Source organism: Melanotaenia boesemani, chromosome 21 (genome assembly GCF_017639745.1).
Source record: "Melanotaenia boesemani isolate fMelBoe1 chromosome 21, fMelBoe1.pri, whole genome shotgun sequence".
NCBI classification, from domain to species: Eukaryota; Metazoa; Chordata; class Actinopteri; order Atheriniformes; family Melanotaeniidae; genus Melanotaenia; species Melanotaenia boesemani.
Window position 1 is genome coordinate 23,045,472 of NC_055702.1, and position 15,511 is coordinate 23,060,982.

Sequence of the window (15,511 nt, forward strand, 5' to 3'; positions counted from 1 at the left end):
TAAACTAAAGTTGCTGATTATATTAAAATATTTCATGACTTGAGTTTGCGTCGATTTTTGCGCCTTCATCCATCTACTGCAGTTCCCCTGCTTTGTCAGCTGCAATTATCTGTCTGCAATCACACTGTATGATCGCTTGCAGGAGCTGAATGATGGCCGAGGATGGGGGAAATCTCTCCGGGATCCCCGACGCAAGGGACTCGGAGGGTCGCTCCTCTTTACCGAGGACCTTCATCCGGCTCAACGATCTGTCCGGGCTCGGGACAGGAAGCGTAGAGCACAGCGAACTGGTGATGGAGCCGGCGTCCCCGGCGCCTGACGGGATCTCTACAGGCGGGGATGAAGGCTCGACGCACGGCGGGGAGAGCCTACCCTACCCCACGCTGGCACCGGTGGTCTTCTTCTACTTGAAACAAACCACCCGGCCTCGGAGCTGGTGTCTCAAAATGGTCTGCAACCCATATCCTTTCAGTTCCCCTCTTTTTCTTTAATTTTGGGAGATGGAAGTGCGCTCATGCGCACATGTACACACCTGTGGCAGGTAAGAAGCTCCCGCTTGTCTGTGCAGCTTTCAAGCTGACCTCAGGGGTTCATGGGATTCTTTTTATTTATTTATTTCACAGCATTTGTTGAGTGAAAACGCTTCATGGCTTTGATTTGATGGAAGAGTTGCATCCACGCTCACGTGGTTTGTGTGCGCACGTGTTAAAGCCTTGAGCGTTCCGGTCCACACTATACAGCTTTTACTTTTTCCCATGTTGGCTCTCATTCCGAGCCAATTTATTATTCATAAGAAACAGCAGGCGTGAAAATCCACTAACCTCACATGACTGGCGCTATTTTTTTGAGGGGGGGCTGTTAAGTTAGTGTATTGACACACACCTGGAGTGGCTTTTTTTTATTGAGCCTTTCTTTGGGATGGAGTCTATTTAAGTCACTGAGGCTTATTGATGCTGCTGAGGTGTACTATTGATTCATAAATGCTCAGACCTGCACTGATGCAGTGCTGCTGCAGGAGGGGTGTGAGAAAAGAGGCTCTATAGATCCTTTTCTGTCTCTCTCTCTTAAAGCTCAGGCAGCATCTGTGTTAGTGTGTGTGAAGAGAGTTGTAGAAACAAGTGTTTAGTTGAAGCTGCTCAGCTTTATGTGATTGTTTCTTTGCTTCCTGTCTGCCTCCTCCTCTCCATCAATCCATCCATCCATCCATCCATCCATCCATCCATCCATCCATCCATCCATCCCTTCTGCCTCCTCTCCTGCTTCACATCCAAACACCCCATCTTTCCTCATTTGTCACTGTTTTAATTGAGATGTGAGCAGCCTGTCCTCCTCCTCCTCCTCAAACTCCCTGAGGAATGTTGTCTGTGGTTCTGATCGCACTTGACACTCTTTCAACCCCCTTTTCTATCATCCTCCTCTCATATTTGCCCTTCTTTACTCTGCCGCAGTTTCCCAGTGATCACAGTAGATTTCCATGTCTGTAAATGTCAAATCTTTAAAGGTCTTACAAATAGACTTTTTTTTAGCTGCAGGGGTATATGAGTCCCCTGCGGCTCCACTGGGAGCAAATGGGATCTATGATGCCATTATCCTTTTCAGTGGTTCTCAAACATTTGCTTTTGTGGACCTCCCACAAAGAAATTCATTTTAGGAAAACTTAAAGATGACAAACCAGAACAGTAATTTACAAAACCACCCAGACTAAGAATTTCTGCAAAAGAAATTATTTAATTTGAACTTTTAACCTGTTGGACATGGGTTGCATTGCTATAAATAAATTCTCAAACTAATTTAAAGTTGCACAAATGATGCTTACTGGTTGGTCATTAGTTAGGCTAGAAATGACAGAATTGTGCAAACATTTTGATCTGCATCTAACTTTTTGAAGACATTTTGCATCCAAAGCAGCCTGACTTGTAATTGTTTAAAGTGGTCTACAGCATTTCCAAGATTTTTAAAAGTCTTTCTCTGGACATTGGCTGTTTTTTATTCTCATTTTTATCTCCAGTTCTTGTATCTAACTATTTTCAAAGGAAGAATCATTCATGGTTTTATGCAAAAGTCTTGATCTGTGCCTCATTTTTTAAAACATGTTTTGCTTCCATGCAGCCAGACTTTCTCGTAGTGTCTTAAACTGATTTACAAGTTTTTCTTTGGACATTGGCTGTTTTGATGCTAATTTTCAGTCCAGTCCTTGCATCATACAAACCATTCAAGCTTCTTTTTCGGATCCGGCTTGGTACGAGTTGGAGCACATTATTGTTGCATTTCCACAGGCAAAGCTGGAAAGAGTGCCAGAATAATTGATCCCACCCATCTTACGTTTTTGGGACCCTTCCTTTAGGGTCCAAATCTTACCAATTTGACCCTAAAGGGTGTAGCTTGACACACTGCAAACTGTTGATTGGTTGAAAGAACCATCACAATTATCAGAGTATATTTAAACTGCACCATGTTTAAATAAACAGTGAATCTTTTTGTTGTTTCAAGCCACATGTCATTAAGAAAGAATGCAAACGGCTGGATGTCCATCTTTCTCCTCCTATGTTTCTGTGTGGCATTCATTGTCATAATTCAAGGAAGATGTTGTTGTTACGTAGCTAATGCAGCTATTGCTATCAGGCTTTAGCCCCACCTACAAGGTAAAGGTACAGGTGGCTAAAGAGATGCAACAGAGATCAGGGTTTACCAAACCAAACTGCACCAAATTAGCCAATCCTGAGCCAGACACCTTGATAGAAAAATGGCTTAAGTCACATATTTCAAATGCTATCATAGGATCTTTGCTACCTTTTGTAAATACATTGTTCCTACTTCTTTGGCTGCATGTACAAAAATACCAAAGATGACACAGTTGATTTAACATTTTTGAAGCATCTTGTGGGATCATCTTAACAGAAAACAGAAACAAAACCAGCCAGAAGAAGAGCTTTGGAAATAATCAAAAACTCTTTTCTTCTCTTGGGAAACCATCCTAATTAGCTACAAAATACCAGGAATTAATCAGTGAAAACTGCCACAAATCTGCTGGCATCTTATGAGTCGGCTAGTCAGCCATTTCAACCTCTGACAACTTCTTATTGACTGTTTGCCATCATATTTCCCAGCTTTTCTTAGATGTCTCATTTACAGGTACACCGTTCCTTCTTGTGTCCGATCTGGCTATAAGAAAGCTGTAGACGGACGGAGCCCACCGCGTCACACGTGGATGGGCTCTAAGCTGTCACAGATCACTAAATCAGACAGTTTTCAGTGATTACTGCATACTTGACTAAACAGGACTTTTACCAGCTGTCAAACCAGTTTTCTTTATATCCTGACTCTTTTTGTTGAACTTGGATCTGTTTCACAGGCATTGCTTTGAGGTGCATTATGGATTTCATGATGTTGAGGGATTGAATCTGCAATGATATTTGGAGTGCTTCAGTGTGTGTGCGTACAGGTGTCCCTAAGGCTGACAGTCTTTGTCTTCTTGTTTGCCCTTTAATTTGTATCCCTGTTGATTAGGAAAAGGTCGCTGATTATCTAATGTGTTGTAACATAACTCTTATTGATCGGCCTCTGAGCACCTTCTCTGAGAGTGTGTGTTTATATTAACACAGTGATGCTTTTTATCCGAGCGAGCAGATGTAGCCGAAGCTATATTTTTAACTCTTCCACACTTGATCCATGGCCCTCCTCTGCCTCTACCTCCCCACGCCGTGTCTCTCTGAGCTCTCAGCTTGGAAAACTAATCCTGCAGTAGTCGCTCTCCCTCCTGCTATAAATACATCCGCAGCACACCAGCAGCCGCAGCCAGCTCTGATGCACAGAGACCTCTTCCTCTGTCTGAAGCTGCAGAGCAACACGGCAGGAAAACCCGACTGATCTCGGGGCCAGAATCTATTCTAAACAGGCGTATCCTCGGTAAGCCCTCGGCTGCAGCCGGCCCACGGCTGTTCTCAACAGTCTGAAGTAATTAGGACCCCTGGATGCTTGCAGAGGTATTTAGGGTCTAATTGAAGACCCCTAGGGTGCTCTCTCTGAGTGATGTTTTGCCCAACACGTTGCCTGTGTGTGAAATTCCGTCTGCTGTTTTTTTTTTTTTTTTTTTCCCTAATGATTTCTGTAGAATCTGCGTATGATAAAAAGTGAGAGCTTTTGTTTATGTGTGTGTGAGCGAGGTTGTATAAGCAGCACTCACACACACACTTCCACAGGACTCCCGTAGGTGTCTCCTCACTGGCGGGGAACTGGATGTTGTGCCAAATCGGAGGAGGAGGAGGGGAGTTTGGGAACTAGTCCAGTCCTCTCTGCTCTGATTTAAGCAGAGGATTACACCACCCTGAACAATGAGGGTGGACACCTGGCCTGGCTAGGTGGATGTAGCATCACTGTAGTGATGGGAGGTCTGGCTCTTTTCTAAGCATTGAACTCAGCTGCCTTTTTTGTCTCTCAAATGGCTGTCTATTTACTGTTCGGAAGAGTTTCAATTTTAGCCCAACTTGCCGATTTTGAATGGTTTATATGTTGGTAAGCAATCTTTTATCTATTTAGTATAGAAAAGAATAGGCCTACAGTTACTTTTTAATATTTTAATTAAACCTTCAATTGAACACAGAACCACATGTAAATCCTATAAATAAAGGCCAAAGTCTGAACACTTTAGATTCACTAATGTCTCTACTTTTCCCAGACCCACTTGTATTTAAATCGTCTCTGTCTTCTCAGAGTCTACCCTGCTTCCTTCTTTCATATAATGGTATGATCCTGGTCTTTCTTCGCGTGTGATTAGTTGCATGGTATGCTCATCAAAATAAAACCCAGCTTCTTCTGAAAATTTGGCTCTCCTCAACCATTGTTGCCAACTTAGTTTGAAAACTGCATCCACAGGCTTTTCCCATGATACTGTGTTCCGTTACAATGGAAGGTGTAAAGCCTAAAAGTCCTTTTTTAAGTTTAAGTTTTAAAAAGTCATTAAAAACACACTTTACCCCAGAATCTAGAAGAGCTGAGACTGGAATCCTGCTTTTTGTCCGTTCCAGCAGGGAAACAAACCTAATGGCTGAAATTCACTCCCAGACTTTGTTCACTTGGAGTTCAGAAGGTAGGCGGGATGCACAGCTTTGAAATTCATACTGCAAACTTGTTACTTTTAACCCTTTAAAACCTACTATAGGCTCATTTTTGCATGTTATAATGTTATGTTTTTGGAGCATTTTAATTAGCTGTACATCAATACAACACTTTTAATCCTTATTTTGATATTATGTATTAATTAAGTCCATATACAAAACAGATTGCTAACAAAGTGCAGTAAACCACAAAAAACGAGAAAATATTACACATATTTTCCTAAACAGAGAGATGCCAAAGCTTTATCCCACAAAATTGTAAGTGTAAAAAAAGTTGGACAAAGTCCTTTCAGACAACACAAAATTTATTTTAAGTTTGTTCATAACCTAGTTTTTTAAGATACACTCATTTTTACAAACAGTAAGAAAAACTAAACTAAAATGCACAATATGCACAATTTGCACAATTTGCAAAAGGACAGCATGTTCATCAAAATAAATTATTAACAGAAATCCAGTTAAATGTCTAAAATGTACCATATACTTATGGGCATATATCTTTGTATAAGACCACAACCATCCATAAAAATGCAAAAAATGAAAATAGTTTTGACTGTGTTGAAACTTCAGGACAGTTTGCCTCAAGTTTTAAATTCTTTATATGTATCAAATATTTTTAAAAATAAAACTAAATATATAATCAGGCAAAAATATCTAACGAAAGACACAATTTTAAATGAGGTGAGGGGATGAGGTGAGATGTCAGGTTCTTTTCTACCTTTCCAGCAGCTACATGATGAGGCTGGAGCTGTGGGTCTCTCTGCTGTAGCCTCTGTTTGATGGAGGCCAACATCCTCCTCTCCCTCTACATCTCTCCAGGCTACAGGGGGCTTTACGGAAGCAGGAGACCCTGCACACAGAAGTTGCATGCTAGATGTGTTCAGGATGACAGTGATGTAATAATGAGGGTATTTGGTGCAATTTTCTAACTTTTCTGTAACTAAAAAACAAAACATTAATTCATGAACACATACCTATATCTGCTTTAACTCTGCTGCTGGCAGAATTTGGATCAGATCAGCCAGGTGGACAGAAAGCCGGTCTTCATCCGATGCTGTAAGCGCAGGTGTGGGAGTTTGTAAAGAGTGTGTAGAGAGTGCGTGATAAGTGTCTGGTGTGTGTGGGCTGTGTGTGTTTTTTGTGAAAGAACAAGAAAGAAAATGAGACAGAGTGTGCCAGGACAACAAAATAAAATACGTTTCAATTCATTATTGAATTCACAATTACAATTTTTGTTTGCATTTAATCAAACTGTTACATGCAAAATGTAGTAATGGATTCAAAGGTAGTGTAACTGAAATGTGCTGCTTTAGAAACTAAATTTTGTAATCTCAATAGGACTTCCCTTGTAAAATAAAGGTTAATTAAATTAAATAAAAGTTGAAACACTTGAAAAATCAAGAATCAACAGAAAAAAGTTCTGTTGTAGTTTTAAACATATGTATAGCTCAACTTTTTGTCTCTCCATGACAATATTCCTCCGGCTACAGCGTCCACTACATTACATACATTGGGTTGATTATGCAAATTAGATGATGATGTTATTTAGCAACTTTTACCGACTATTCTTACCAAAGATTTGACAACACTGTTCCCAGCTGGAGTTGGCTCTTTTCATTCACTACAAAGAATGGACTCTTAGTGACCCTGAGGGAGCACTCCTGGCTTGGCTAGGTGGATGTAGCATCACCGGAAGGCTGATAAGCCACTCATCAAAGGGATAAGGTTGATTTTTGACTAAATATGCTCCTGCTTTAATTTGAATTTCTGCGTCATTCTCTTGGTCTATATTTCAGCAAATCAGGTACTCACATTTGTCGCTTGCAGCTCTGATACAACATTGAAATAATGGAAACCTAAGCAAGCAAGCATTCAATCAACAGAACATGTCTCCCGCCCTCCGCCCCCTCCTCGTCTTCGTCTGCCTCCCTTTCCCTTAAAGCGCCTGCTTTTAAAAGCCGAACACTGGGTGGAAAGCCAGCAGGAATGTGTATGTGTGTGTGTGTGTGTGTGTGTGTGTGTGTGTGTGTGCCATCTTCGGCTGCCACAACCAATGGAGGGAAAAAGAAAGGGAATACAAGAGGGGGGAAATAAAAAAAAAGGGCAGAGGCTCAGCCAGACACCCAAGTTGGATTTCAGAGAGCGTTTTTTTAGAGGAGAGAAAGTAGGACTTCAACCACCAAAAACTTCTCTTTAAGACTTTCTTCCTTAGCTTCTGCAGCCTGTACTCCTGCCTCGCCTCCTCAGAGAGTTCAGATGTTTCCAGTGTTGTGCAGCTTGATCTCCATTTCAAATCTAATCACAACCTAGAAGCTACAAGTGCTGCATGTGTGTATGTGCATTTTCTGTATTATAAAGTATATATATATATACTCTTGAACTCTCCAGGCGGCTGACATGAACCCTACTTATGCACTGCAAGATTTTGTTTGATGAAGTATTCATCTACTCAACCTTGTAAGACCTTTCTGAGTTTTTTACTCTTGGATTCATGTTGATTGCTGAGTGATGCCACTTGCATGTATTTTGCATACACGTCTAAACAACATAGGATATGTGTGTGTATGTGTTGACTTGCATAAAATGTAGATCTGCATGCAGCATCATATTAAAATGTAACTGGTGTGTTTAACATGTTCCCTGGCTCAGCTTTCTAAGAGCGAGCTTTTATGTAAAATGCAATTTGTCAACCAGATGGGTTAGCTGTCAGAGTTTATGTGGGGTGGATGTGCAGATATGATTTGCATTGCTGACTGATTGGTCAGTGACTGGAGGGTGAAAATAAATCAGCTTTGAGATGTTACAACTGCAACCAGCAATGATCATCATAAAGCCAATCTTATGCTCATTTACAGATTCATTATGTAATTTTGGTGGTTTAGCAGAATAAGTTTACATATTGTTAAAAAAAATGTTCTGTCATCGTTTTTACATAGCTGCTTTAAAATGCTGCTCTTAGCCAGTTTGAGTGCTAACCTGGCATAGAATCAGCTGGAAAGTGAACAGACCATTCAGCTCACATTCCAGAGAACTGTAAGGAATTAAATTACACCCATATTCACTCACTGGCCATGTAAGTCTACCTTGTTAGTACTGTGCTGAAGCCCTTTTACCTTCAGAACTGCCCTAATTCTTGGTGTTATAGATTAAACAAGTTGTTGGAAACATTCCTCAGAGTCCAGTGAACTCATTGTCATGTTCTAGAAAGCAGGTGGAGATGATCTGAGCTTTGTGACATGGTGCATTATCCTGGAAGTAGCATCAGAAGATGCTCCACTGTGGCCATAAAGGGATGGACATGGTCAGCAACAATACTCAGGTAGGCTGTGGTGGTTAAACCAGGCCACGTTGGTACTAAGGGGCCCAAACTTTAACCTTTAAATAATAACCTTCATTTTTTATTATTTATTCCCCCAAATTTTTATTTCTATTTTATCACTCTTAGTTGTACAGCACTTTGGTCAACACATGTTCTTTTTACCAATATACCCTTACATATATGATCTGAGACTAATCAGACCAGCAACGTTTCTCCATCTTCTATTGTCCAGTGTTGGTGAGTCTGTGTGAATTGTAGCCTCAGTTTCCTGTTCTTAGCTAACAGGAGGCACCCGGTGTGTCTTCTGCTGCTGTAGCCCATCTGCTTCAAGGTTGGACGTGTTGTGTGTTGAGAGTTGGAACCGGTGCTTATTTGGGTTCCTGTTGCCTTTCTATCATCTCCAACCAGTCTGCACATTCTCCTCTGACCTCTGACATCAACCAGACACTCTGGTCCAGACCATTAATGCTTGCTGGATATTTTCTCTTTTTCAGACCATTCTCTGTAAACCCTAGAGATGGTTGTGCACATCCCATCGGGCAAGGCCCACCCATTCAGGCTTTTTATTTTAATATTTATACTTGTAAATATAATTCTCATTTATAATTATTTAACAGTTATTTTGATAGTGGTACTAAATTATTACAAGTAGAATCAGTTCCTATATGTGCTCTTTTGGCACTGAGAAAACATATCTCTCAAAACATTTGCAAGGTGTTAGTGTGTTTGCATATTTAATCTATGTATGTATATAATCACCAAGTCATGCGATAACTTAATCGTGCTTTCTTTAAGATATTGTGATATTTGGCGCAAAGTCATTGGCTAGCTTCACTGAAGTAGTAGCAGGCTGATACCGTTAGACAATGGACATTAGAAAGTGGTCCAATGATAACAAGAAGAAAGGAACATGTGTCAAGTGTCACACAGCAAGAATCAACCGGTTCCAGCAGCTTGGATGATTCCAGCAATGTGACAAGACCTAGCAAGAAAGCAACCATAGCAACCACAGGTGCATGTGACCCGTCTTCTCCTCTTCCTCTGGAGCATCATCCGCAGTTGGATTAAATTCAGTCCAACTCGTCCTTACTAAGTGTAGTAAATTAAAATTACATTTTTAATACGTTAAGTTTATGTATTTTAGTTTATGCACATGCTTCCTTGCTGTTTTACAGAGTTCAACAAAATAAAAAAGGATCAGTTTGGTTGCGTTCTAAGATGAGCTAATGTAAACTTGTGTAGGTTAGTATTTCCACTGGATTCCTCTTTGACTGGATGAAGTTTGTTGGGTGGCTATAGCATAATGTAAACATCTGTGTTGTGCTGAACGTGTTGTTTTGTGTAAAATTTGATCCAGGGACCTGAAGACATCTCTTAAAATAGCTGTTTAGATTTTTTGATTAACTGATATCTGCTGAATTCCGCAAATTTTTTTTTTTTTTTCAGTCACTTCTTTATAATCATATTCTATACCTAATCTGCTTAGATATGGGACAAATATTAAATATTAAACAGAAATCTGTCCTCTTATAAATTCAAAGGTCACTTAATAAATAGGGGCAAATAGTGATCAATCACCCGGCCTGTTACTGGGTCCGCTCCTTTACTGTCAGCCATGTGATAACCTGGGAAGAAGTGATGACGAACGGCGGAGGAGGAATTTGCCGTTTAAATGGAGAGAAAAGTGTTTTCCGGTGGAAAGAGGCTTTACCAAAACAAAAGAGGCACATATTCCGGGGCAAATTTGATCATGAAAATAACTAAACGTTTATAATAAAGCCATAATTTTGTATGCATTTCTTCCAGGTTGTGCTCTACAACCAGTGTATAACCAGATGGAGGTCTCTTAACATAAAAGAATATTCGCTTGACTAGAACAGAACTTACTAGAGCAGCTGAAAAGATTCATAATATCAGCAGAAATTATTTGAAGAATTATATTAATGCGTAGTTATCTACTGAACAAATAAAGGCCAGACATGAACGTTATTTATCAAGTTGTGACGTTTTCTAAGTTTACCTGCAGATGGACTCTTATTTGTTCCATCCATGTGGTTAAGAGGGGCATTTTTGCCAAACAAGCCAGTTTGACCACCCAGTTTAAATTAAGGCCACATTCAAAGTCACTTAAATCCCCTTTCTTCTTTATTCTGAAGCTCAGTTTGAACTTTAGCAACTCATCTTGACCATGTCTACATGACTAAACGCATTGAGTTGCCGCCACTCTTCCTTCCTGTTAAAAGGGAGCTTTTCCTCCTCACTGTCGCCCGCTGCCACGTGCAGGATGGGAGGGCTGAATCAAACAGAAGATTTAAAGAAATGTCTTTCCTCAGCCTGGTGATTAATCTTTTTAAATAGACTTACAAGAAGACAGTTATTATAATTGGACTAATGTGGATCATATAATGCATTTATCTTAATTGGATTATATTGGATTAAATAAACTGGATTAAATTGGAAGGTATCTGTAAAAGTGCTTGAGATGGCTTTGTTGTGAACAGCTTTTAAGTGGAGTGTCATTTCAATGAGAATCCATCTTTATCCTCAGTTCTCAGTCTGGGAAAAGCATAAAAAATCATAATAAAGTTGACAGCCAAGAGGATGATGGGTACAGTTATGTCTCATACCTTTCTTTGAACTGACTGTTGGATTTGCTGCAGCTCTCTCCTTGCCTTACATTTTCCCTTTCCAGATGAAAACTAAGTGGCAGGATTAGAACTTGCATAACAGCAGACCAGCACCAACTAATGAGAACAGGTCAAATATCCAGCTTTGCGACTGGTATTTATGTAGGCATGTGCATCATGCAGGCGTAGGGCTTTGTTTTTCTTTTTTCTTTTTTTTTTTCTTTAATGTTGTCCGAAGATTCTTGAAGCACTGTGAATTTAATGCTACTTGGATAATTGTTTGTCTCGTCTCTTGGCTTCAGCAGATGGAAGCAACAGTCTGTTTATCATTCTTTATCAGATAAATTTGAAGAATGTTGTGGTGACCATACTGTGCAGCCTCATTGTGCTTGTCTCTAACCTTAACGCCTGCTTTATACACAATCAACATCCGCTTCTTGGCACCAAAGTTGTTTGAAGTAAGTGATGGATCTTTTAGCTTAATGTGTTGAGCCCAGTCCAAACAGCAGTTCTCTGGAAACTGTGATAAATCTGTTCATTGGCAAACTCCTGACACAGTAGGTGTGGGAAAGTCAGTGATTCAGACACTGACACTCTGAAAGTGCCACTTACTGAGGGATAAGAGAGGTGACAATCAGAAAAGATGGCAGGAGAGAGAGGAAAGACAGTTAAAAGGACTGAGGTCGAGGTCTGACTGCAGAAAGGTGCAAGAAGACGACTCAGTGTGAGGTCTGTTCTTAACAAGGAGCTTTGTTTAAGTTTTGTGAAGTTGTTAAACGTAGAAAGAAGAAAACTCTCATTGTGGTCAGTCTGTTGCTCGACTCCAGATTGTTAGAATGCTGGAGCTTCATTATACTGTTGCATTGTTAAAGCTGCTGCTTATTATTTGCTTTACACCTGGTGTTTTGTCATTTTTCTTATTTTCACCCCCAAGAGAAACTTTTCCTTGAGTCAGACAAAGTGATAATCACATTTTTAGAGGTAAAATGCTGCTGCCTGTTGCCAGTGGTGTTCTTTTCAAAGAAATCCGGCAGACATGGCAAAAAAAAGTGCTACATGAATGTATAGAACAAAAAAGTACATGTTTTTATATACCTGAAGCCAGCAGAACGCCCAAAGAAAGGAGCATGTTGATCATATCTTTTTCATGAATTATGCTTAATGGATTTTCATTTGATCACTTCTCAAATTGCAACAGGTTTTCATCATAATGCAAACTGAGAAAATGTAGTTTCACAGCTTAACTGCAAACTTCACAATGAGTTAACCCCCTAAATCCTTCAATTTTTGCTGGACCATTGCTGATGTAACAGGACTGTTTTTTGTGGCAGTATCAACTGAGTACAGTGTGGCTTCAGATGTACATTGCATATACTTTTGCATTTGCGACTAGTCAGAAATAAGTCTTTACTGAAGCTACAGGAAGGGTATACATCATTCAAATGTCAAGAATTTTAGCTTTTCACTGGTGTATAACATGTAGGTTCTTGGAAGGGAGACTGAGTAAAACACATTTATTTGTCATGTCTTGGCTACGGGACGTCTGGTATTAATGTCTGTAAAAACCATTATGGCACCCTTTTAACTTTTAACCCTTTTTTCCATTTATAGGCAGTTTTTTGTAAAGTAAAAGTGTAGCAGTTGTTAAATTAACACAGCAAGTTAAATAGTGATAAACCATTTAACTGCCTGCTTTACCATTATGGTATAGCAAAATTTTCAGCTGCTACAATGGAATTTGTTAAAAATGTTTGGAAATAACACTTCTTGAGCCATCTAATAATGCCAAAAATAGATGTTTGTCATCCTAATACTGTTTCAAATTTTGACCATTACACTATTGTTGCTATATTATTACCTGCTATCTCTACCAGCTATTAAAAAAACAAAACAAAAAACAAACATAATTTCTTGTTCTTATTGTCCAAAGAAAAAGAAAAAATGAAAGGGAAAAATTTTCTCTGCTACACTGGCGCAACTCCTATAGTCATATCTACTCTGCACGTGTTGGTAGTGTTATTTAGCCCCCCCCCCCCAAAAAAAAAAAAAATGCTCATAAGTATGTCAGATGGGGTAGCAGGAGCTAACCAGCTGTCTTTTTGTTTCTGGTATGAATCATTGTTTTATTCTACATTCCTTCCTATTTAGACTCTTAACATCTAATGTAACCTATTTGATGCAGTTTCTGAGACCTTTTGCATTACTTTATGGTAAAAACTCTGTTGTACACAATCTCCTAATTGTCTTTGTGCCCTTGGAGGACACCTTTTGAATTATAATAGTTCTACCAAATCACATGTTAAAAATACTGCTGATATATGCAAACTGTTATTATTTTCTGCATTTTATTACTTCACCCAGTGTAAATTTGAGATTTGAAAAGTAGAATTTTCTGTCCATTATTTCTTTAGTGAGGCATTAAAGCATTAACTTTTCTAATGCACTCTCACGTGTAAAAAGAGTTAAAAAGCATATAAACCAATGGTTAGAAAAAAATGACATGACTGAAGTTTACACATTTTTCTGTTCATGGCTTGCGATTCCTATCATATCACATCAACTTTCAGTAAAAATCCCAGAGAATTAATTCAAAGATCGAAACAGTATCTGGATACTTTATGGAGCTCAGGCTATGGATGTTGTGGTTTAGAGAGCCTCTGGCAGAACCATTAGGCATCCTCTGGTTACCTACATAACTTAGTTATGTGAGTGCGTATTAGCACACTGAGTGTGTTTGTGGGCCTGGTCTGGCAGCTTTCTGTGTGTGTATGTGTGTGTGTGTGTGTGTGTGTGTGTTTGTCGGCAGCTGAAGACCGGCTAACCTGATACACTCCCGGTGAGACTGCAACCACAGTGGTTCAGGGGCAAACCGCAAACCCCGCTACAGACTGCCAGACAGCAGCAGGAATCACTCTCTACTGTCTGTCTCTCTCTCTCTCTTTCTCTGTGTGTGTGTGTGCGCGTGAGAGAGAGAGAGAGAGAGAGAGAGAGAGAGAGAGAGGGTTTGGCTAAGTATGTGTATGAGCATATGTGTACCACCACATGACTGTATGAACATGTTGGCTGTTCCTCACTTTTTCATGGATAATGTATTGGTTTGTGTGCATGGCTGAAGTAAGAAAGTTTATATAATTTTTTATGTAGTTGTTTTTTTCTCATTTTTAATGGATTTATTTATTATGTTTGTATATATGGAAAAAAATAGAATTTTTTCTTTTGTTCAAGTTTCTCCACTGAGTTTCTTACATGTGTACAACTTTCTGACTCAGATCACATTGTATTTTTAATTCTGTTTTCTGCATTTGCTTCTCTGGTGCCTTTCCAGCCCTTCAATCCGAGGGAATAGTTAAAAGATTAATGGGAGTCTTGTACAAACTGATTCCCAGCTCCTCCGGTGAGGAAAAAAAAATAATAATAGTAAAAAAGTGGAAAAGGAGGAGAGGTCTGATGACAGGAGTTAGTGAAATCTAGAGAAATGGTTTGAGCTAAGATTCTAACATTCTGTCTTCAACAACTCGTCTGCAACCCATAAAAATCTCTTCACTGCGTCTCACCCACTCATACTCATTGTTTTCGCCTTCAGCAACAGTATCTCCCCTCTCATGTTGTCTTTAGTTTGAAACACCCAGTCTTAAATGTGTTTATCCTCAAAGAGCCAATTTGTTCCTGATTTTCAATCAATTATTTGTGCAGGGAGAACAATTAATTTGGATAAACCCAGCAGTTAAGAACTGCTGCTTCAGATAACAGCTTGTCATGATTAAATTGTGTGAAAAACAAAGGACTTCTCTCACAGCCATCTGCATTTAATCACCAGGCGGGGTAGTTCTGTCAGATGAATTGTTCAGTTAACTGGTTGGTTGTTTGGATATGTGATGCATAGAGTGGTTGACTGGTTGGTTTGTTGTGTATTTTACAGTTTGACTTGTTGGCTGATTATTTGGTTTGTTAGATGATAACTGGTGAGTCATTTTACTAATAATTTGGTGATTTCGTTTTTTGTTTGGGTGAAAAGCAGTTTAATGATACTAAGAAATGTACAGGTTACTTTTTCCATGTATTGTCTCTGCCTCGAAACTGGCTGAAAACTGGTTGAAACTGGCTGGAAACTGGCTAGCCTTTGAGTGGGAAAGGCAATTCGAACATCTCAAAGTTCAGACACATTTTTAAAAATATTTTCCAGTTCTGACAATGGCAGGTGTTGCCTGCTTTTACAAGGTTTTTTTCAAAAGTGTGCAGGTCCAGGCATGGCCTAAAGGCAGATTTGTTTGATGTCTGGCAGCTACTCTTACCACAAGTCCTATCAGTCAAAGCCAGATCTGGGCCATAAGAAAACTGAAGATGTGGGCCCTGATTGGACCAATATCTGTGCTGTCTGGGAATTTATTGTCACAAATGACTAAGAACATCATTCCCATGTGGGAAGTTGAAACTGGGGAGTATTTGGCACT

At 39.6% G+C, this 15,511-nt stretch overlaps 1 protein-coding gene across 1 annotated transcript in view; it reads left to right on the forward strand.

Moving 5' to 3' along the window:
* The first annotated feature begins 478 nt into the window (after nt 1-478).
* The window catches only part of cacna1g (calcium channel, voltage-dependent, T type, alpha 1G subunit), a 318,055-nt gene continuing 303,022 nt past the window's right edge, over nt 479-15,511 (forward strand). The window contains exon 1 of the mRNA XM_041973670.1: nt 479-541. Coding sequence (XP_041829604.1) covers nt 515-541 — 27 coding nt within the window. The 5' untranslated portion in view covers nt 479-514. The remainder of the gene's footprint in view (nt 542-15,511) is intronic.